Here is a 24,115-nt window from a genome sequence, read left to right as displayed (position 1 = left end):
AATAATGAAAACCTTTCTTATTTCACAAGACATATGAATCTGTAATTACTGTTACATCTGTTAACATATTAAAGAACACTAAACAACTTGGTAATGTGTCGTCTATAATATTGATGTTTCCCTGAATGCATTTGATCTTAACTTGTTAAACCACTGCTTGTATAACAGTAATATTTTTGTTATTAAAATAGAAAAGACTAAATATAATTGAAATTAACAGCAAATGTTGGACTTGCTGACATTCATTTTTGTTACCTTTCTACATAAACTATAATTCTGTATTCTATCTCATGTGTTGAACATCATTGCCTGTTATTTTTTAACTTTCAGATTAACAGTGACATTTGTGAAAGATCTACAGTAAGCATGAAAGACAAAAGGAGTGCAAATACAAACTGGAGGATCTTAATGTAATATTTAAAAATATTTGTTATAGAACAGAAGAGAAACAAAGTGAAGAAGGCCTTTCCACTGCAGTCCACCCAGACAAACCACCAGATGAGGACGTCCTGCAGACTGAGGTTGTTTCCATGGTGATCACAGCTCTCTAGGCCCCACGCTGTCACCAGTTATCATCACTGTATCTGTGGAAGGGAACAAAGTATAAGTTAACTAAACTATTATGTCACATTTGAAGGGTAAAAAAATGAATACCAGTACATAACTTTAAAAGTTTAAATGTGAAGTTATTTGATTCAGGTTCGTTGGTAGAAGCTGTAGACGTGTATTGAGTAAATGTTTTATGACAACGTTACAAAGTTCTGCAACACTCGACAAAATCTACAGCTGTAATTTAACCAAGTTACCACATTTATTTGTTTATTTGTAGAGTATAACTAAGATTAAGACATAACTCATTATTTCGAGTGTTATATATCTTCGGGTGAACTCTGGGGCGCCGAAAAGGGGGGGGGGGGTAAAGGAGACGGATTCTAGGGGCCCATGATTGAGGGGGGCCCAGAGAGGCCCCTAATGATGATGAAATTATAATACAGAAAAAATAATGACACTAAGTTATTAACTAACATATAATCACAAATGTTTTATTTTCAATGTCCTGGTAACAATAACTTTATTTATGTAAAATGGTTCAGTCAGACTGGATCAGCTGTTTGTCACACAGAGCCACAGCGGGCAAGGAGGAGGAGACGGCAGTATGCCTCAAAAATCAGGCAGCCACAAAAGAAAAGAAAAGAAATTAAGAGAGGAGAAGGAGTTGAAGGGTCGACAATATGTCACCCAGTATTTAAATAAAAGGTGGGTTTGTTAGTTGTGGTGGAAAGTTCTGGAATATTAACTTTGTCCCTGTCTGTGGTCTATAAGCTAGCTCCCTTTTCTCACCATGTTAGCTCAAGAAAACTCTGGATTTTTACATTTTACTGCTATATTAGTTAAATAATCAATCCAGTCAAACATTTATCAAGCTGTTCTTATTCAATAATAGTTGATCTCCCCTCTGTCAAAATGATGCCTCATTCTGCCAGTTACTGTTGCTGGTGGTGAGAGAGCGTTCAGTCAACTAAAAATGATAAAAAACTATTTGAGGTCCACAATGTCTCAGGATAGACTTTGCAGTCTTGCCATGCTGTCAGTTGAGAGTCAGTTGGCTAGAAAGCTGGACTTCAAAGACCTGATAAGTGATTTTGCACGTGAGAAGGCTCGGCATTGGGCTTTTGGTGAGAAAAGTTGAGCAAGGACCAGTGATTGAAAGGTTGCAAAAGGAAGCTGGACTCAGTCGGCAACGTTATATATTTGCCATTCTTTCATATATGATTTCTCATCATTTAAGTAGAAGTTCTACTTAAATGATGAGAAATCATATATGGCCATTTTGTATTTTGATGGTGTTTTTGTTTTTGCTGAGGTTTTTTTCTCTCCACTGATTATAATTGCTATTTTTTCATGGAAGAGTTTATTTCCAATTTAAGAATCAGTGTTGCAGCAAATAAATGAATCAAAATGAATTCCATTGTATTCAGAGTGCTCAGTTCTTCCCCTACTGTACATGTCAACTGTCATGTTGTTCTTCTTTCACAAATATGGTAATGATAGTCAAAAATACCATTAAAATGCATAACTGTATGTAACACAGCATCAAAACATGTCGCCGCTGTGTTGGGGGGCCCTGTAAAGATTCTTTTCATGGGGCCTAAAATCCCTAGCGGCGCCCCTGCTCCCGGGGTCATCATAAGTTCAGGGTCATCAATCATCCAGAGTGACAGAGGGTATATCCCTTTATTTTTTGATTGTGTCAAAACATTATGACCACCTCCCTAAGGTCTCCCTTGTAGGTCCCCCTTGTGCTTTCATGACAGTTGGTCATAATGATGTGGCTGATCGGTGTATGGTACTTTACCTTCATGATGCTATCTGCATTATGTCTGCCACAATACAATGTTCCTAACTGAATTAAAGTGATTTCTTAACAGATTCAAATGTCCCCTTCAAATATGCATTAATTTCTTCCATATCAGTGAAATGTACCATCCTCTCTCAGCATGCTTGGCAGCCAATGCAATAACAAACAGCTGCCCCCCATGCAGACCTTCATCTCCACTTTGATCAGCCCAGAACTTAGCTTTAAGTTTACAGTATTGGAGAAGTGGGAACGGCTTTCCTCTCTTAACATTTCTTTTTACTCTTACTGCTCCTTAAGGTCTATATTCACAAACACTTCACAGTTAAACTTCTTTATTACCAGTCATTTCATTTGCTGCTCTGCTTATAATACTACCCCCTTCACTTTGAGCCAGTAGTACTAATATATCTATAAGTATATACTTTATGTACTTTTATACTTTAAACTGCTAATTGTGCTCACTCATGATTTATCTCATATAAAGACACAAAGACACACAAAACATCACTAACCTATGCACACATTTACTTTAACACTGGTGTGACTTTAAACTACATAAATTGCACAGAGCTTAAACACCTCTGCCATGGTACTAGTGCTTGGTGGTAATTTAAGTTACTTCACTTTAAACTCTTCTACCTGCTGCTCTAATCAAATAAAATGAATGTGTGGATGAAACAGAATTAAAAACAACTGGACTCTACTGTTTCTACAGAGACAAGAGAAGACAGACATTAGAATCTAGTCTGAACAAACATCTACACAACAACAGGAAGGACTGTTGATGCTGGCAGGTTGACATGTGTCTGAATCATTCATGAGGGACTGGACTTGATTTGTTGGAGCTCTGTGAAGAGTTGAAGTGCAGCTCTGTTGATGGTCTTAAATGGAGACCATGTGGATGAAGCTCTCCTCTCCACCTCCCAGTAACATGGTCCAGTCAGAGTCTGCTTCAACCTCTGGATCATCAGGACACAGCTCATCCTCTCACAACACACACCGTCCTGTTTAGTGTTACCTCCACCTGTAGAGAGGAGGAGAAAGAAGAGAGGAGGTGAAGGAGTGTTTCCAGAGTCTCCCTTCATCATCACATCCAGTAGAAAGAGCAGCAGGGACTTCAGTCCTGTTCAGAGCAGCAGTGGAGCAGCTGTGGAGCTCAGCCAGCTTCCTTTCAGCTTCATGTTAACGTGTTGGAGTGAACACACACAGACCTGCAGAGACTTTTAGCATCAAGTCTGTTTCCTCTGCAGATTTGACTAATAAACTGCTGAGAGTCCTGAACGCTTCATTACTGCACCAACACTTTAGTGATGGATTTACTGCTGCTCCATTTAAACAAAGATCAGCTGACTAATAAACATGGAGGCTGTCATTGAAGAGATCTGATCAAACTAATGACACATGTGATGACTCTGCTCATGGTTACTAAATGTAATGCTGGTTCTGTGATGTGCAGGCTTCAGTCAGACTGATCTCAGAGCTGTGATCAGTTGTTGATCAGATCTGATGAATGACCACCACTGTCTCTAGACATCTTGGAAGGCTGTCAGCTGGAATCCAGCTTTATTTCCTGGACACATCAACACAACAACAACAGTCGTCTTCACATCAACTCAAACACATGATCACAACAAGCTTCTGGCTCATCTGATTGGCTGACTGTTGTCTCTCTCTCTGTCTTTCTGTCCAATCCTGAAGCCTGTCTCCATTCTCCTCTCACAGCTTCACTGAGAAGCTGCAGGTTTACAGGAAACACTGGATCTTTGATACTAACTGTGTTTAGGACAATACTGATGAAAGCAGCATGGACTGACTGGAACCCTCTACTCACCTCAGAGTCTCCAGTTTATAGTCTGGACTCTTCACAAGATCAAGAAGCTGCTTCACATCTGAATCCTTCAGGTTGTTGTCTCTCAGGTCCAGATGTTTCAGATGGGAGGGGTTGGACTTCAGAGCTGAGACCAGATAATCACAGCTGATCTTTGACAAACTGCAGTACCTCAATCTGAATAAAGAATAAAAGATGAAATGATTGATGATCAATCAGATGTGTTGAGGTCTGAAATGTGTCCTGATCAATGAGCTGTTCTCTAAAATGAGTAAAATGAGTAATGTTAAATAAGAATAAGAATAAGAATAAGAAAAAACTTTATTAGTCCCACAATGGGGAAATTGCAGTTCACAACAGCTTACAGAGAGATGCAGAATAAAAAAAAATAGCAAGAGCAAAAAGGGTAACTATAAAAGATAAATAGTGGAACAGAATCAGGTAGAAATATTGCACAGATTAAGAGTGTTCGTTGTGGAGCTTAACAGCAGCAGGAAGGAAAGACCTTCTGTATCTTCACACATGGAGGGTGAAGCAGTCAGTCACTGAAGCTGCTCCTCAGTCCTGTCAGGTCTCCATGCAGGGGGTGGGACTCATTGTCCAGCATGGAGGACAGTTTAGCCAGAACTCTCCTGTCACCCACCTCCCCCACCGAGTCCAGAGGGCATGTCCATTCCCTGGATGTTCACTGGTGAGGGGAGGGCAGAACGACGTCTACGGAAATCCACCACCATCTCCTTGGTTTTCCCCGCGTTGATCAGGAGGTGGTTTCACTGACACCATTCCACAAAGTTCCCCGTCAGTCCTCTGTACTCTGCATCGTCGTCACCTCTGATGAGGCCAACAATGGCAGAGTCATCAGAGAACTTCAGCAGTACACAGCTGTCTGTGTTGTGCCTGAAGTCTGCTGTGTAGAGGGTGAAAAGAAAGGGGGCCAGGACAGTCCCCTGGGGGACACCCGTGCTACTGGTGAGCAGGTCAGACACACAGTTCCTGTTTCTCACAAACTGGTCGGTCTGTGAGGTAGTCCAGGGTCCATGTAGACAGCTGGTGGTCCACACCCATCCTCTCCAGTTTGTCCCTCAGAATCAGCGGCTGCATGGGGGGAGGAGTGGGTTCTTGATCAAACCTGTTGAAATGTAGATTTAGGTCGTTGACCCACTGCTGATCCCCCTCAACCTGGTCATGGGGTGTTTTGTAGCCTGAGATGGTTTCCAGGCTTCTCCACACCCCTCTGATGTTCTGCCGCTGCAGCTGCTCCTCCATCTTCCTCCTGTAGCTGGCCTTTCCCTCCCTCATCTTCTTTCTCAGCTCCTTCTGTACAGTCCTCATCTCCTCCTTATTCCCTGATCTGAAAGCTCTCTTCTTCTCCTTCAGCAGAGCTTTAATATCAGGGTTAATCCACGGATTGTTATGTGAGAAGCACCGTACCACCCTGGAGGGAACAGTGTTCTCAAAGCAGAAGTTAATGTAGTCCGTTATGCAGTCTGTCATGGCATTGATGTCCTCCCCATGTGGATCACAGAGTTCTGTCCACACAGTGGTGTTGAAGCAGTCCCTGAGAGCTGCCTCACTCTCCACAGTCCACCTCTTCACCATGCGTGGGACCACAGGCTGCAGGTGAACAGTAGGCTGATACACAGGTGAACAGTAGGCTGATACACAGGCTGCAGGTGAACAGTAGGCTTAGACACAGGCTGCAGGTGAACAATGTTGTGGTCAGCTCTTCCTAGAGGAGGGAGGGGGGATGCAGAATATGCCTCCTTGGTGTTGACATTAAACCAGTCCAGTGTCTTCTTGTCTCTTGTGGGGCAGGTGACATACTGAGTGTATGTGGGCAGAACAGATGAGGGAGAAGCGTGGTTGAAGTCTCCAGAGATGAGGAAGAGGGCCTGTGGGTGCTGTGTCTGCAGCTTGCTGGTAACTGAGAGCAGGGCATCAGAAGCTGTGTCTGTCTCAGCAGATGGGGGAACATACACTGCTATCACAATAGCATGTGGAAACTCCCGTGGCAGATAGTATGGCCTCATGCTAACTGCTAACAGTTCAATGTCCTTACTTCACAGTTGTGCTTTAACAGAGCAGTGTGTAGGTTTACACCACCTCTCGTTCATGAACACAGCCAGGCCTCCTCCTTTCTCCTTACCACTGTCAGCTGTTCTGTCCACCCTCAGAAGGTGAAAGTTGTCCATCATAACAGTGGCGTCCGGGATGCTCGGTGTAAGCCAGGTCTCCGTGAAAAGAAGGACGCTGCTCTCTCTGTACTCCCACTGGTATCGTGTTAGCGCTTCCAGTTCGTCCGTCTTGTTGGGTAGAGATCTCACGTTTCCATGGTGACGGAGGGAAGAACAGGTCTGAAGCGTCTCTTCTTTTCGCGACGCTGTTTTCCTGCACGGCATCCGCGGCGGGTCTTACAGAGTAGATCCAGGGGGATCTCAAGCCTGTCCCCGGGAACACTACAGCGCTACACAGCGCGATCAGCTGTTCCCTCCTGTAAACAAAGCACACGAGGGCCGCTTCGTGCATAGTTACGCCGGCCGGTCTGAATGTTGTTAAAAATAATCCGAAAAGTTATCTCAAAAAAGTGAAAAAGCGCAGAGCTGTCTTAGAAGTATATACAAAGTAAAAAACGAAGCAAAAAGTGAATAAATTAGAGAAAAAAAATTAGGAAAAAGAGAGAACGAGTAAGAGCTGTTGCAAGCAGCTGCCGGCTTCGACCGGCGCCGGAAGCAGGAAGCAGGACAAGTAGACATGTTCAAGTGTGTCTTCCAACAACAGTCACATGTCATATGGACATTACAGAGTTCTTCAGATTCCTGCTGTCCACACTGACTGTGAAGTGGTCTCTTCCTAACACAACTCCACTGTTCAGCTGACACTAATATGAAGCTTCAGCAGTCTGACTGACACTAATCAAAGTTCCTCTTTGAGTTCCTGTCCCTCCACTGCAGCTCAGCAGGAAACACTGTGGAAACACAAAGATACTGACTGGATGTGCTGAAGAACAAGATGAGTTGAAGATCAACTTTACAATCATTCATCCACACAACAACACTGTGGACGTTGTCCTCCATCTTGTCTCATTGGAGTCAGACTAGAAGGGGATGTCTCCACAGACAGTATGGACAGAAAGAATGATTAGTGACACCAAGAACTCTGTTCATGTACATGTGAACACTGGACTTGATCTGGTTTGTGATCAGACCCACCACCGATGACTGAGGAGATACCTGCTGATGTTCAGGAACATGATGCTCCTTCATTTAAACTCTTTGAGCTCCTTTTCTATCTGACAGTCCTGACAAGAGAACTCATCTAAACTGGATCTCCATTCTTCAGAAGCCTGAGAAGAAAATAAATGAAAACTTACATCAGAGTCTCCAGTTTACAGTTTGGACTCTCCAGTCCAGCAGACAGATGCTTCACTCCTGAATCCTGCAGGTTGATGTTATAACTCAGGTCCAGATGTTTCAAATGGGAGGGGTTGGACTTCAGAGCTGAGGCCACGACTTCACAGTGACTCTCTGAGAGTAAACAGCGATAAAGTCTGTCATGAGACAAATAAATAAAATGTGTTATAATGGAAGAAGACATTTCTATGAAGGTGATGTGTTTGATGAGTGGACAGTTGGACACATCCTGTTGGACATGTTGTCTCCACATCAGTGGTTCAGCTCATCTTCTCTGACTGTGTTTGACAGGAAACAATCATTCTCATCATCTCTCTCAGACCTTTGTTTAAATCTTACGGGGTGGCCACAGTTTTTGAGGTACACTGATAAAAACTATATAAAAACGTAGGGATTTTTGTTTCCTTTCAGATGGTGTTGGTTTGATTTGTGTGGGACGTACGGTTTGGACTGTAGCTTCCTCCGAGCGAGGAGTGCGCCGACCAGTTTTCTAAATTTTCCCCATGTGTGTGTATGTGGAATTTGAGACACGTTTTTCGTCCAAAATAAATTTCCCTCCTCGCCTTTCTCAATCGACTGAGGCCACAATTTTCACAGTACGTGCGTGGAAATACACAAAATCGTAGAGGACAAGCGGCTGACGCTCACGATGTGTTGGTTTTCCCGATAGGACTTGTAGTTTTTGATTTCTGAGCATTAGTTGGGACCCCTAATCCTAGGGTCCAGTTGTTTTGGACCTCCCTCTCACTCAGGCAGAGGTGAGAGGCAGAAGGAGACTTCAGCAGCAGCTGGCCCTGGTAGCCATGACAACCGGACCCTAACGAGCTGACACACGCTCACACACGCAGCAGAAGAGGAGCACATTCACACAGACACAGAGTGCCAAAACATTATGACCCCTCAACCCATTACACCAGGACCCATCACCATGACCACCAAGCTAACCCATAGCGGGGCTAGCCGCGAGCTAACCCATAGCGGGGCTAGCCGCGAGCTAACCCATAGCGGGGCAAAGCGCTGCAGCCCAACACGGAGGATAACGGGAGCTTGTCACAGTCATCACCACGCACACTTTAAACTGGACGGCAGCATCATCGGCACAGTCAAACTTTCAGCAGGAATTTTCTATTTTATTTTATTATTTATCTTTTATACTCTACACTTTCTGATATTTGATTTATTTATATATCTTTTCTTTTTGCTGCCCTTTTGTATGCTGTTGTAAACTGTAATTTCCCCATAGCGGGACACATAAAGGTTTTCTTCATTTTAATTTTAATTTGAATGAAAAGGCCTCAGAGGCTGCTTCAGCTCAACTAACTTACTGATGGAGAGAATAATAAGACAGAGAAATAGAAAGAACAGAGTCAATAACTAGAAGAACAGCTTTAAACAGCTGGAGAACATCTGGGACTAAATACAACTGACTGTGATGTTTGCAGTCAACAAGTGGAACACTGTTTGAAGAAGAATGAGAACGTCTGAAGAACTAAACTACTAATCTCCACTGATTGATTCTGTTAATGATCAGGACTCACAGAAACTTTCTGCAGTTCCTCACAGCTGGGATCAGTCTCCGTCGTCCCTCCCATGATGTGTAGTACTGATCCAGGTCCAACTCATCCAGAACCTCCTCTGACATCTGCAGCATGTAGGCCAGAGCTGAGCAGTGGATCTCAGAGAGTTCCTTATCTGATCTGTTCTCTGACTTCAGGAACTCTTGGATCTCCTGATGAACTGAGAGGTCGTTCATCTCCATCAGACAGTGGAAGATGTTGATGCTTCTGTCAGGAGAGATTTTACGAGTGTTCATCTTCTTCAGGTTGTTGATGGTTCTCTGGATGATTTCTGGACTGTTCACTGTCTGACCCAGCAGACCTCCTAAGATTCTCTGGTTGGACTCCAGAGAGAGGCCATGAAGGAAGCGAACTAACAGGTCCAGGTGACCATTTTTACTCTCCAGGGATTTAATCATGACTCTGTTCAGAAATTCATCCAGAGGTGAGTTATCGTAGTTTCTTCCCAGGAAGTCCTCCAGCACCTCTGTCTTCCTGTTGGTGTAACAGTGGATCATGTAGACTGCAGCCAGAAACTCCTGAACGCTCAGATGGACGAAGCAGAACACCTTGTCCTGGTACAGTCCTCTCTCCTCTTTAAAGATCTGTGTCAACACTCCTGAGTACACTGAGGCTGCTCTGATATCGATGCCACACTCTGTCAGGTCTGATTCATAGAAGATCAGGTTTCCTTTCAGCAGCTGATCAAAAGCCAGTTTTCCCAGAGACTCAATCATCTTCCTGCTCTCTGGACTCCAGTGTGGATCTGTCTCAGCTCCTCCATCATACTTGACCTTCTTGACTTTGGTCTGAACCACCAGGAAGTGGATGTACATCTCAGTCAGGGTCTTGGGCAGCTCTCCTCCCTCTCTGGTTTCCAACACATCCTCCAGAACTGTAGCAGTGATCCAGCAGAAGACTGGGATGTGACACATGATGTGGAGGCTTCGTGATGTCTTGATGTGGGAGATGATCCTGCTGGCCTGCTCCTCATCTCTGAATCTCTTCCTGAAGTACTCCTCCTTCTGGGGGTCAGTGAACCCTCTGACCTCTGTCACCATGTCAACACACTCAGGAGGGATCTGATTGGCTGCTGCAGGTCGTGTGGTTATCCAGAGGCGAGCAGAGGGAAGCAGTTTCCCCCTGATGAGGTTTGTCAGCAGCACATCCACTGAGGTGGACTCTGTAACATCAGTCAGGATCTCAGTGTTGTGGAAGTCCAGAGGAAGTCGACACTCATCCAGACTGTCAAAGATGAACACAACCTGGAACTCTTCAAAGCTGCAGATTCCTGCTTCTTTGGTTTCAGTAAAGAAGTGATGAACAAGTTCCACCAAGCTGAACTTTCTCTCTTTCAACACATTCAGCTCTCTGAAAGTCAATGGAAATATGAAGAGGATGTCCTGGTTGGCTTTGTCTTCAGCCCAGTCCAGAGTGAACTTCTGTGTTAAGACTGTTTTCCCAATGCCAGCCACTCCCTTTGTCATCACTCTTCTGATTGGTCCATGTCTTCCAGGTGAGGCTTTAAAGAGGTCTTCCTGTCTGATGCTTGTTTCTGGTCTGTGTGGTTTCCTGGATGCTGTTTCAATCTGTCTGACCTCATGTTCATGATTGACCTCTGCAGTCCCTCCCTCTGTGATGTAGAGCTCTGTGTAGATCTCATTCAGAAGGCTTGAGTTTCCTGCTTTAGCAATCCCCTCAAACACACACTGGAACTTCTCCTTCAGAGCATATTTAACTTTACGTCCACAAACTGCAGCTCCAAGTCCTGAATGAACAAATGAGAAAGAAAATAAAAAAGAAAAAGTTGAGAAAACGTAAAATATCAAGGCAACACGCTGCAAGAGATTTTTGAGTTTTCTCAACTTTTGCCAGCTGTTGTTGACTTAACTAAGATTTTTAAGTTCTGCCAAGAGTTCTGCCAAGTTGGATCTTCTTGTTCACCTTATTAGGATAATACTGTGGGACTAACAAATAAGTTCTTGCTTGAGTGCCATGTATTTTTACTTTCGTCAAACTCAGATATTTTTGTTGAATTAACAAACAGTTCTTCACCTCAGTGTCATGTATTTCAGCCTTTTTTAAACATAGATATTCTTGTTGAATAAATGTACAATTATTCCTTCAATGACATCATATATTTCTACATTTACCAAACATATTCTAAACATTTTACCTTTTTAAATCAAGCACAATTGATGTTGCTGTAATTTTATTTGACAAATACTCAACAGCTTGATAATTAAAAAACAGACTACAGCTGAATGTTATCTGAAATATTTATTCAACTTGTGAACAGATGGAATAACTTAAACATTTATAAAAAACAACAATACATTAGACTATTATTTGCATATGCACATTGAATTTATACTTACACAATAATTTATTTTAACAGTAGACAACACTGGATATGCACCTCTTGGTAACTGCCAAATAATTTCCGAGGCCAAGGAGATTAAAGGGGAACTACAGTTTTTTACAACCTGGACCTTATTTCTGGCATAAAATACGATGGTTTACTCACCCATATAACTTTGGTGTCATTTGTATTCCTTCGGGAGATAATTAGATCAGCCTATATCCATGTAGCGGGAGTGTCCGGGGTACTGGGACGCAGCCTCTAAATAACTCATTAATTTCACCAATGTTTTATTATGATACACTAGTGCTGTTAACTGTTGAGTCTGGAGTTACCTGTTCTCATCATCCAGGGTCTGTAGATTGACCTACAGACCCTGGATGATGAGAACAGGTAACTCCAGACTCAACAGGGAACGAGTTTCGCAGCAGATAATGTGTTATTTAGAGACTGTGTCTCTGTGCTCCAGGTCCCAAACAAGGTCCAGGTTGTAAAAAACAGTAGTTCCCCTTCGTTTTATTATTTTACATAATCAAATCAAATCAAATCAAATTTTATTCATATGGCCCTTTTCATACTAAAAGCAACACAAAGTGCCTCACAGAGGCTAAAATCAGCAAAGACAAAACACAGGCTAAAAACACTAAGGACAAGACCCAACCCTCCCACCCCCGTAAAAACACAGAGACACACAGAGACACACACACACATACACACACATACACACACCCCACCCCCCCACACACGTAGAAACACATACACACACACACACACAAAGGCTCACACTCACTGTACACGTTAGAGAGAGACATGGCTGGCACTGAGACCTGGAGCAAGGAGAAAGCCTCCTTTGGGGGCCGACCGCATCGAGAGGGCCTCCAGCCCACGACTATAGGCAGCGCCGCCGTAGAGAGACAGCCCCGACCCGGGTAGACAGGAGGCCCTACACCAAGGTGCAGAGCCCCCCAGCCACCAGGGCCAGAGCCCCCCACAGGACAGCACCCCCGTCAGTAGACCAGAGCAGCTCCCAGTGTGGTAGCCCCCCCCCCCCCATGAGGAGACACTGGAGCTAAAGACTGAGGGACTAAAACTGTAAGACAGAATAAAAATGACCAATATAGATAAGACGCCTTCAGCTTGTACATGAAGACATGTAGTTAAAGCAGATCAAGAATCTGATTAAAAGGTAGGGTAATAAAAGAAATCAGTTAAAGCCTGATTGTAAAGGTGGGTCTTGAGCCTCTTTTTAAAAACATCACCAGTCTCTGTGGCCCATAAGGTTTAACAGCAGTGTAACAACACTTTAAACACACATACACAGTCTGTGTAGATGCAAGGCCAGTGTGCACCCTGTCCGTGATGAAGGCCAACATGTTTTAAAATCGTCTCTTGGTTGGCACACGTCAATTTACAGAGTTTGCACTGCATGGATTCCGCCCCTTAAACACAAGAGACACATATAGCATGAAGTCAGTTTTGCTAAAAGCACTTTCACAATAGCCTCTGTAATTTGTAAACATAAAATGAAATGCGTATTTTTTGTAATTAATTAATCGTAATTAACGCGTTTAAGTCTCACCCGTAAACATAGCACGACACAGTTCTATTTCCCCACATATATATATATATAAATATATATATATATATATATTTATATATAACGCATCATATCGGGTACAGAATTCAGAGTATATTTAAACGTATTTAACATGTTTTTAACACCAAGTCCAACAGATTTCTTTTCCACGATTAGCTAGTTCCAGTCTGCTGCCGTTATGACAGCGTGACGAAGAGACATTCCCCTTCCAGTGATGATGACACTGTTTTTAGCTGACTAACTCCAAAGCTGTCTGTGCCCCACGAAGCCTGACTCTGAGATTTCCCGCCAACATCACGGCGTCAACAAAAAACATCACGTGATGTCCGGAGGAGTGCGACCGGCTACCGTAATAACTGTTGTTCTAGTCTGCGCGCAACATGCTCACTCGCGCTTCCTATCTGGCTACCGTAATAACCGTTGTTCTTAGTCTACACGCAACTTTTTTCCCCCCCTCATTCATAAAACGCTAAATCGGGACATTTTCGAGGACAGACGGGGACAGGTTATCCAAATCGGGGACGTTTGATCACCCTGTTGTGATAATAAAAATCCAATAACGCCATGAAAGCGTCTGGATGACGGATTAGCCTTTCGAAAAAGTTTAGAAACAGCGGACAAGCAGTAGAAAAGCCAGACTGCGCTAACTTCATTTAAGTGATGAAAGTAAAAACACACTTAGCTTACCTGTTTGAGTAAAGTTGATATCAGCTCCGTATATATCCAATATATCCAATATATCCAACAGTCTTCAAATTCAGTAGAGTCAATGGTGAAAATCCGCGGCGGTTTGCGATCGATTAAACCGGTTCAAACCGGTTCATGTAATGCGCATGCGCACATGAGCAATCGACGGAGTTGGCCCAACTTAACTCAAAAATCTGCTCAAAGACTTACAAATCCTTGTTGTGCTGATTTAAAAATAGTAGTTAAGTCAACAATGAGAAAAAATTGCTGGGCAAGATTTTATGGATTGCTTATTGCAACACCTTATTTCTGAGGCAGTTTAATTTGAAAACTCTAATAAGATCAACAATTGCTAGTTATCATTTTAACAATATGGAGACAGAAAATCTGAGGATCTAAACATTACAGTGTGTCTTTAGTTTTTCTTCATCCATCAGTTTGATTCATTAATAAGTAGAGGACCAGATGTTTGCATCATATTAACAGTTAGGAAACATAACCTTCCTCCATTTCCTCTTTCCATCAAGTTAAAGCTGTTAAATCCTCTTACTGCTCTGCAGACGGTCAGTCAGCTCCTCCTGCTTCATTCTCCTCAGGAAGTTCATTGTGATCTTCACAAATAAATCTCTGCTGCTCCTCCTCTGCTCTTCATCCTCACCCTCCAACACCTCCTCATCCTCCCTCTGACTCTCTGAGCATTCTGGGTAATCTGGACTCAGAACCTTCTGGATCTTCTTCAGTTCGTTCTTCACAAAACTGATGATGTTCTCCTCCAGCAGCTGGAACAGAAGGAGAACCTGAACATTTAATTTAAACCTGGAGGAACTCATGATTCATCAGTCAGTCTGAAGGCAGACAGCATGATCTAATGATGATTCAGCCTTTCATCTGTTGTGAGAAGTCAGTTTGTCCATGAACAGACCGTAAATATGGAGTCCAGGTCTGGTTGATGTTTCTGTGTAGACTGACCACCAGGAACCTCTGAGCTCTGCTCCAGAACCCTGTGGAGAAAACATCATAGAACATGATTCTGTACATGCCTTATTGAAAGTGATGAGTCAGGTAACTATGTCACCATGTGGGTCTAATTTCAAATCAACGCTGAATTATCTAGTATACCTGGTCATGTTCATACTGATTCAGCACCCTTCAGTAATAAATTCTTACATTAACCAACTTATAAAGGGTAAACACATTCCCAGCATTTATTTTCTGCAGTAGATATTTTTGTCCAGTGGCAGCAGAATTGGTCTATAAAGATGGAGACAGTGTCAGCGCTTGAGATAAAGAGTAGAACAAGGAAGGTGTAGCAAGGTGAAGCAGAAAGGAAGTAAAACTATGTAGAGTATCTCATCTCATCTTAAGTAACAAGTAGTGACTGGTCAAAGGTTGAAGAAGATTTAATGATTGTGAATCTTCTCTTTCTCAGGTGAATGATGGTAGAATATTTGTTCCTGTTTAGGAAATCACAGATGGAGACACCACAGGCCGACAGAGGACTTGTTCCAGAAGAGTGGTGGATGCACAGCTCATGCTGAGGAGGATCTCCTGAGAGATGGAATCCACCATCACATTGTTCAGATAAGAACAGAGATCTCCTTTCTCAACATTCAGAGGAAGAAACATACAACCCAGGTTTATTCATTGTCATTTGATTTTGTTTTTATTTCTCCTGAACCTGAACGTTGAAAGGCCACTGAGTTTCCTAACTTAAAGGAGCAGTGCAAAAGGAAGAACTGAACTAACAAAAGAACTATTTTAAATTCCTTTGAACTAAAAGGTTCCCTATGAAAAGAGAACTGTTCTGTGTTTAGTGTTACTTCTTTTTGAAAGACAGCTATTTATTCTGAGTAGATTAAGAAGATCATCTGGGGCCTCATGTACAAAGAGTTTGAATCTGAAGAATCTGTTACCAGGTTTGCTTCCACAATATTTTCCTAGTGTTGTAAACCCTAATATGATGTGGTGGGTAGATAGTGGTTACAAAATGGTTGAATTGGTTCTCCTCAAGCCAAAGATTAAAAAGAACAGGGTACTGAGTTTCCTAACTTAAGCACAGATAAACATAAAAACTGAACTGATCTAACAAAGTAATAAAATATACTTTGAATTCTTTTTTTACTAAAGTGGTCTCCATGTACATAGGTGCTCTAGTGTTTTCATTCCTCTACAACTCTTTGATCATTGAACTTTCTTCATAGTGTGTTATGGAAGTCATTACATTACCTTCTATCAGCAGGTTGTTCATCTTTAAAATAAATATCGCAATCATGAGACCAATCACTCTTGAAGGAGACACAGCTGTGTTCAGGAGAGTCTGGTCTCTGCTGCTGCATCCTGATACAAACAAATGAAACAAACAAATTTACTTAGTTTATGTAGATTATAGGTTAATTGTCATATTATATGACCATAGGTTTGGTAGGGTCTCTTAGCTGAACAGGGCCTCTAAATGTGTTTTGCCTGGGATTTTGGCACAAGGGATTATAACATCTTATCCTGTGTATTACTGAATGCTATATCTAGCCTAGGCTAGTGACTGTTGCGAATAGTGCAGCTGACAACTAGGGAAAGACCTAGTGACAGCATGGAAAGACAGCTGACAGGAGGGAACAGTCCCCACCGGGGCTACAGTGGGTTAGCAGCTCATTGTGGCAGTAGCCCAGGCTTTAATAAGCCATGGGCTACACCCTAACTTGCTACAAGTACGATTAACGATAAAATACCCCTAGAGTCAGCGAGAGCAGGGGCGGAAGATGACTCAGTTTGGACTGACATGGCTTTTGACCCAGGGATGAATTTGACACTGAGTAGGCAAGGCACGTTACTGGAAGCTACTAGTTCAGATGGAGATGGAAAGAAGCAGCAGGTTTGTGTGTGTGGCTGGCAAAAGATAACAACAGTAAAGAGCCTCAGAATCCACCAAGGGAGGAAAAAGTGCTTGGCAGAGGGAACACAGGGACCCAGCATTGATAGCTACTTCTTAAGAAGTGTGTTAAGTCAGTCGGTTGAAGTCCAGCGACAGGAGTTAACCCACAGTTCGCAGGACATCAGCACCCCTAATGTTGAGGCAGGTACAAGCACTGAGGCAGACAGAGAGGCCAGCCAGCCAAAAAGGGAGAAAATTAGCGGTCAGAAAGCAAGGATCAAATGGCCAGGTGCATCAGATATTAGGCAGTGGGAGGACATCAATAGCGATTTGGTTAGTGTACTAGGTAGACTTAAAGGGACGGCGGAGAGTAAGTTGGAGAAAATGGGAGATCTTATTTATGGTTATGGTAAGGAAAGATTTGGTGTGAAACAGAAGAAGCAAGAGGGACAGGTGGTTAGATCGAGGCGTCAGCAAGAGATCGATAGGCTCGTACAGGAGAGGAGACTCCTTAAGAGGCAGTGGAGGAAAGCTACAGTTGAAGAGAAGGAAGGTATTGATTGTTTGCAGGCAGATGTTAGGAAGCGATTGGCAGCATTAAGAAGGGCGGAGAACATTAGGACAAATAGGAAAAGGAAAGAGCGGGCTAGAGTAGCATTTTATAAGGACCCATTTAGGTTTGTGAAGTCACTACTTAGCAAGGAAAAGAATGGTAGCCTCACGGTACCAAAAGAGAAGCTTGAGGAGTACTTGGAGGAGGTGCATAAAGATACGGACAGGTTTAGAAAGTTGGCACTACCCTCTGATATTCCACCTATTGGTGAAATAGTTAGCCAGTGTGATGACAGCCCACTAAAGTGGAAAGAGGTTCAAGAAGTGGTAAGACGTGCAAGAGCCTCTTCAGCCCCGGGACCTAATGGGGTCCCCTACCGGCTGTATAAGAGTGCACCAGATGTGCTGAGGTTCCTGTGGAAATTGATGAAAGTAGTATGGAAGAAACAGGTTATTCCCAAGGCATGGCGCAGGGCAGGGGGGATTTTTATTCCCAAAGAGAGGGACTCGTTGGAAATAAGCCAGTTTAGACCAATTAGTCTGCTTAATGTTGAGGGGAAGATTTTCTTCAGTGTTGTGGCACAGAGGTTGTCCAGTTACTTGGTGAAAAACAGACTAGTTGATACGTCGGTGCAAAAGGCTGGGATCCCCGGCTTCTCTGGATGCTTAGAGCACACCAGCATGATTTGGCACCAAATTCAGTTAGCAAAGCAAGAGAAGAGAGACCTGCATGTTGTATTCTTAGACCTGGCTAATGCTTTTGGGTCAGTGCCGCATAGTTTGTTATGGGAAGCATTTGACTTCTTTAGAGTTCCAGGTACAAAAAACTTAGTCAAAGCCTACTTTTTATGGTAAATGGTAAATGGCCTTGCTTTTATATAGCGCTTTTCTACCTATTGGTACTCAAAGCGCTTTACAGTCACAGACACATCTACCCATTCGCTCACACAAGCACTCACCAGTGCCACGCACTGGGAGCAACTGGGGGTTCAGTGTCTTGCTCAAGGACACTTCGGCATGTGGCACATTCCGGGGATCGAACCGCTAACCCTCTGGTTCGTGGACAACCCGCTCTACCTACTGAGCCACAGCCGCCCCAGACATTCAACTCTGCATTACCACAGCAGAGTACTCCACAGCATGGCAGCAGCTGGAGGTAGGCATCATGGCAGGGTGTACAATCTCTCCACTAGCCTTTACAATGGCAATGGAGGTTATTATTAGGGCTTCCAAATGGGTGGTAGGTGGAGAAAGGCTGCAAGGAGGGCTTCGCCTCCCCCCAATCAGGGCCTACATGGACGACATGACGACAGCAACGTCAACCGCTCCTTGTACCAGAAGATTGCTGGATAAGCTAAATAGCAACCTGCAGTGGGCTAGGATGAAAGTGAAGCCTATTAAATCTAGGAGTATTTCTATTGTTAAAGGAAAGGTAGTAGATAAGAAGTTTGTTATAAATGATGAGGTAGTTCCCACAGTGCTGGAAAAGCCAGTGAAGAGCTTGGGAAGATGGTATGATGCAAGTCTTAGTGATAAGGCGCAGTTTGAAGGGTTGAGGCAGGAAATGATTCAAGGCATTTCAAGCATAGACCGGTCAGGGCTACCAGGGAAGTTAAAATTATGGTGCTTGCAATTTGGTTTACTGCCCCGGCTAATGTGGCCGCTGACGGTGTATGAGGTTGCCCTTTCAAAGGTAGAAAAGTTAGAAAGAATGATTAATTCATTTATCAGAAAGTGGCTTGGTGTCCCACGCTGCTTAAGTGACACAGCCTTGTATGGGAAAGGTATTCTGGAGCTCCCTGTTACCAGCTTAACAGAGGAGTTTAAGTGTGCTAAAGTTAGACTGGAAATGACTCTTACTCAGTCAAAGGATCCAGTGGTTAGGAGTGTAGCGCCCACTGTTAAGACAGGGAGGAAGTGGAAGGCAAAAGAGGCAGTACAGCAAGCACAGGCAGCTCTTAAACATAGGGATATCATAGGTCATGTACAGCAAGGGCGTGGAGGCCTAGGGCTGTGTGCAGGGAAACCTCTGTGGAGCAAGGCATCAGCAGTAGAAAGGAGAAAGATGGTAGTGGAAGAGGTACAGAAGCAAGAGGAAGCAGTTAGATGCTCTAAGGCAGTGTCGCAGGCTAAGCAGGGTCAATGGGTGAACTGGGAGAGTGTGGAGAAAAGGAAGTTGAAGTGGAGAGAGCTTTGGAGCATGGAGGCTAGCAGAATTAGATTTATGTTAGGGGCTACTTATGATGTGCTGCCAACTCCCCAGAACCTAAACCAGTGGGTAGGTGAGGATGCTGCCTGTCCACTGTGCACTTGTGTCTGCACGCTTAGACATATTCTGACAGGTTGTAAGGTTAGTCTTTCCCAAGGACGTTACACCTGGCGTCACAACCAGGTACTGAAATGTTTAGCAGCTGCAATTGAGGAAAAACGGGTGAATTTAAATTCCATGGCCGTTAACAGAGAGAATAGATGTATTAAGTTTGTACGGGAGGGAGAAAAGGCTAGACCAGCAGGCATCAGGCATCAGGCATAACACGGGACAGCTAAGAGTAGGAGGAGCCTGGCAGATGAGAGCGGATTTAAATGGACAACTGGTTATTCCAGCTGAGATAGTTAGCACTCGACTACGGCCAGATCTGCTGCTGTGGTCTGAGCCAGAGAAAGTAGTTTATTTCATAGAGCTGACTGTCCCGTGGGAAGATAGAGTTGAGGAGGCTAATGAGCGAAAAAGAGCTAAGTATGCAGAGTTAGCAGCAGATGCAGAGCAGAATGGTTGGAAGGCTTATGTCCGCCCGGTAGAAGTGGGTTGCCGTGGATTTGTGGCAAAGTCGGTGATTGCTCTGCTGAGTGAGCTGGGCATACGGGGAAGGAGCCAGAGGACTGCGGTTAGCAACATGTCCCGGGCAGCAGAGAGAGCGAGCGACTGGTTATGGGTGCGCAGAAAGCATGCTAGCTGGGGAACTAGCTAAGGTAAGGAAGGCCGCATGTAGGCCTCGATTTGTTTGTTACGCGATTTGTTTGTTACGTGTTTTCGGCCCGCAGCAACGGGGCGAATCGCGGTAGATTTGTTTGTTTGACTCGTGGTTATTAGTTACTTTATTAGCTGTTGATAGACATCGAATGGTGAGGGAAACAGGATTGTGCAGTGGCGGTGTGGAGGGGGGTGACTCCAGGACGCTGGAAGTCACTGTTAAGCCTTCTCGAGGTGTTGTGGGCCTAACTTAACGAAACATCGGTGAAGGGAGGTGCCCACTTGAAAACCCCAATGACATGCTGCATACTGCTGTTGTCTTCTTGTTACGTGGTAGCTATGGTTAGCTGCTGAGCGGGCCATACAAGCCAGCAGCGTTTAGTTAATGTTTCACAATGTCTGAACTATGCTGCTCAATGGGCTTACAAGCCAGCAGCTTTTACTTAGTTTATGTAGATTATAGGTTAATTGTCATATTATATGACAATAGGTTTGGTAGGGTCTCTTAGCTGAACAGGGCCTCTAAATGTGTTTTGCCTGGGATTTTGGCACAAGGGATTATAACATCTTATCCTGTGTATTACTGAATCCTAACTTAAGCACAGATAAACATAAAAACTGAACTGATCTAACAAAGTAATAAAATATACTTTGAATTCTTTTTTTACTAAGGTGGTCTCCATGTACATAGGTGCTCTAGTGTTTTCATTCCTCTACAACTCTTTGATAACTGAACTTTCTTCATAGTGTGTTATGGAAGTCATTACATTACCTTCTATCAGCAGGTTGTTCATCTTTAAAATTAATCAAGCGATCATTAGACCAATCACTCTTGAAGGAGACACAGCTGTGTTCAGGAGAGTCTGGTCTCTGCTGCTGCATCCTGATACAAACAAATGAGTTGAGAGTAGAAAACAGTGAATAATGAGCTCTGACATAGAGAAGAGTTGGTCAGAGATGGTCCTCTCACCTCAGAGCTTCAGTCTGGATCTCATGTTCTCTACACAGAGTGGTTTTAGAGGGAGGGACTCCTGTCTCCTGTCTGTCCTCAGTCTGATCCATCACCTGCTGAGAGAGCTGCACTCAGTCATGACAACAAACGTTACCTCAACAAACACAGGGTTTACATTCATCTCTTTAACACGTCAGAAATACAGTAGAAAGAAGTGAAGCTGCTGAACGTTCTATCAGACTCTGTCACTGTGCTGCTTTCACTTTAGTCTGGAAGGTGATTGTGTTTCTGATAAATCTGTCATGTTTGATCCAATATGTCCAACCAGTTCTGACACTACTTTCATTGTTTAACCACATGAACACGATGTGAACACAGTGACAATCCAACTGTAGCTGGTTCACTCTGAGAACCACTAACAGTAAAACATGCTAATCTTTTTAAACCAATACTTTGAGATAAAACTCTTCTAAAATATCTGAAGGATTAAATAACGTTGTGAGAGAAAACACAGACGTTACTGTCAAGTCAAACACAATGTGACACAAAGTTCATCAGACAGATTTCTCTGCTGGGATTCTCACCTGCAGAACTTCAGGAACTTTCAGTCACGTTCCACCTTCATGTGTGGAGCTGTTGGAGAAAAGAAGACTTTCTTTCAGTAGTCCTGGAGTCTGTGTTCATTTGATCTGAAGTCACATCCTCATAAGTTCAGACTAAAAACATCAGAGTGACGTCAAAAGCAGTCTGACCTGAAAGCCCACATCACAACATGGAGTTCCATCTGTCCACTAGATGGAGCTAACTGACCTTCTAAACTCTGGGACAGTATCACAGTCACATGAACACATTCTAGATCCTCCACTGATGCTGCTGTACACTACAAACACTCTTCAACTAGACTTTAATGAGAGAGAGTAGAGGACAGGAGCTCAGTGCATCATGGGAAGTCTCCCAGCAGCCTGGACCTATAGCAGCACAACTAAGGGATGGTTCAGGGTCACCTGTTACAGGAACCTTCATAGTAGAGAGAATGTCTGATTATGTTACAGGCCTCAAGACGACTCACCTGTTCACACAAGATATATATATATATATATATATATATATATATATGTATATATGAGAGCCAGGAGTCATCAGCTGTGTTCCTCATAGCAGCTTGTTAACTGTCCTTATTAAACAGAACTCACCATTCTTCTTCATGTGATCAGTTTCTCTATTTCTTATGTCATTCTCTTAACATGCTTCATGCTTCACCACAAACTAAATGATAACTGCTCATATATTCCCACAACATCATGAAAATACAAAACATGTTTGAGTCCTTAAAGTCACATTTCTAATCAGCTAAATCCTGTTCTACTCGTGCTTTTAACACCTTTAACTTCTATTGTGTAGCTTCTACTATGCTACTGCCTGTTTGAACTTTTCAACACGTCTTTCATCTAGAAACAATAATGTAAAGCACATATCAACATCCCCTTTAACCTGGATGAGTATGAGCATTCACATTCACACATTCACCCACTCTCACCCAACTCACCCAGCTAGACTTCATCCTTAACTTGGTAATCGTTGTCTCTCCCATAAAATGAAATGAAAAGAAATGCCCAGGAGCCACAGAACAAACATGGACAGACCGCCATGTTCTACTGTTGTTCTCTAAGAGAGAAAGTGAAACTTGTTCCATTGTGTCTGTCACAGTTTACAACCTAGTTCCTCCATCAACAGACTTCACTCATATATCCAAAAGAGTTTGAACAGTCCTTAGACATGATTTGTGCTCATCTGACTCACTTTACTAACCTGTTTACTGCTCATGTGACGAGACGTGTCGAGGCTTTGAAGCGTGTTCTGAACAGGTGGCAACATCCGGGTCTGAAGATTGAAGCCAATGCGGAAGTGTAATAAACTGCAGTTCATGGAGTGACCGCTAGAGGCTCCAACAGGGAGCAGATCCCCATAGACCCCCATGTTAAAATGCCCAACTTTACAGCAATATTAAACATGTTTACAGCCTGGTACAAGAAACGGTTTTAGTCTCAATGTCTTATTTCACTATTCATGACAACTGTACGGGGGGTGAAGTTTTTTCTAACACGTTCGTTTATTTTTATTAATGTTTAAAATTCTGCATAATTAAGGGAATGAATTAGCCTTCAGGTATTTCATTAGCTGTGATGTTAACGGGAGCACATTGTTGGTTGTCACAGTTATTAAACCGACTTGTATAGAAATCAATAAGTAATATAGAAGTGTTGATGATAGGGGGGTAACTAAGTAAAGTAACGGGTTACTTTTTCAAGAAGTAACGAGCAAACACTACTTTTTAAAAGTAACTTCCCCAACACTGGATGTATGTGCATTCCCTCCATAGAGTATTTTTTTCCTGATTGCATTTAAGTTCAGAAATGTACCTGATAAACCATCCTTCATACCTCTTTAACAAGTGTGTTAATTGTGGATGGTGAATAAAAATAACACTGAAGTAATGTTTTGTGTTTTTTCCCTCACAGTCCATGTCCAGGCCAAGTTCTCTGACACCACCATGCAAGATGTGAGACCAATCGGAAGAAAGAAATGCAACAGTATAAGCTATGCCAAGCAAGCAGCTGAAAAGAAGTTATAAAAGTAACGTTTTTGTTTCTGTCAAGGTATTTATTATTTTTGGTTCCAAAGACGTGCACTTTTCTTTTACCTTTTTCTTTTGACAAGGAAGGACTTCAGTTCTCAGTTGGAGACACTGTTTTGTTTACATTTTTACATGTAAATGTGAACAGCAAAGAAGGACTTGATTTCATAGAAGCTCTTTGTTTTTGAAATGCACATATTTAAGCAGGTATTTGTGAATACACTGTATGGTATGTTATAAAATGTTCTATAAATATATCAAACTTGTTCTCAACATTCTGTCTTGTGATTTTATAAATACATTGCAGTCTAGTGTACACATGGTATGGGTTAACTTT

At 43.0% G+C, this 24,115-nt stretch overlaps 1 protein-coding gene across 11 annotated transcripts; it reads right to left on the bottom strand.

The window, feature by feature from the left end:
- Positions 1-5: 5 nt before the first annotated feature.
- LOC311485570 (protein NLRC3-like) lies at positions 6-23,344 on the bottom strand. Of its 11 annotated transcripts, XM_084541070.1 has the most exons (12): positions 22,953-23,344; positions 22,690-22,808; positions 21,728-21,776; positions 21,162-21,256; positions 20,964-21,074; positions 16,026-16,136; positions 14,722-14,800; positions 14,350-14,578; positions 9,136-10,921; positions 7,558-7,734; positions 4,191-4,364; positions 6-3,383 (listed from the first exon to the last, which is right to left on the bottom strand). In XM_084541070.1, the coding sequence occupies exons 4-12, from the start codon at positions 21,251-21,253 to the stop codon at positions 3,374-3,376; spliced, it is 2,769 nt and encodes a 922-aa protein (XP_084397196.1). In that variant the 5' UTR covers positions 21,254-21,256; positions 21,728-21,776; positions 22,690-22,808; positions 22,953-23,344; the 3' UTR covers positions 6-3,373. The 11 variants fall into 11 exon arrangements, 10 of the variants coding, with proteins under 10 accessions (XP_084397196.1, XP_084397195.1, XP_084397194.1 ...); XM_084541069.1 differs by having other exon boundaries at positions 21,162-21,268; positions 22,690-23,344; XM_084541068.1 differs by having other exon boundaries at positions 21,162-21,259; positions 22,690-23,344.
- Between the last annotated feature and the right edge of the window lie 771 nt (positions 23,345-24,115).

The sequence above is a fragment of the Chelon labrosus genome (assembly GCF_963514085.1).
Source record: "Chelon labrosus genome assembly, chromosome: 3".
NCBI classification, from domain to species: domain Eukaryota; kingdom Metazoa; phylum Chordata; class Actinopteri; order Mugiliformes; family Mugilidae; genus Chelon; species Chelon labrosus.
The sequence above is the reverse complement of the archived record's forward strand: the minus strand, read 5'-3'. Positions and strand labels throughout refer to the sequence as shown.

Bases quoted from the DNA above. Each gene is read 5' to 3' on its own strand.
- LOC311485570 (XM_084541064.1), bottom strand. From the start codon at position 22,836: ATGGAACAAGTTTCACTTTCTCTCTTAGAGAACAACAGTAGAACATGG. The intron at 21,257-22,689 runs GTGAGTTGGGTG...CTCTCTCAGCAG, and splicing joins TAAGGATGAAGTCTAGCTGG to GTGATGGATCAGACTGAGGA. The intron at 14,801-16,025 runs GTAATGTAATGA...TTTTCTCCACAG, and splicing joins GAACAACCTGCTGATAGAAG to GGTTCTGGAGCAGAGCTCAG.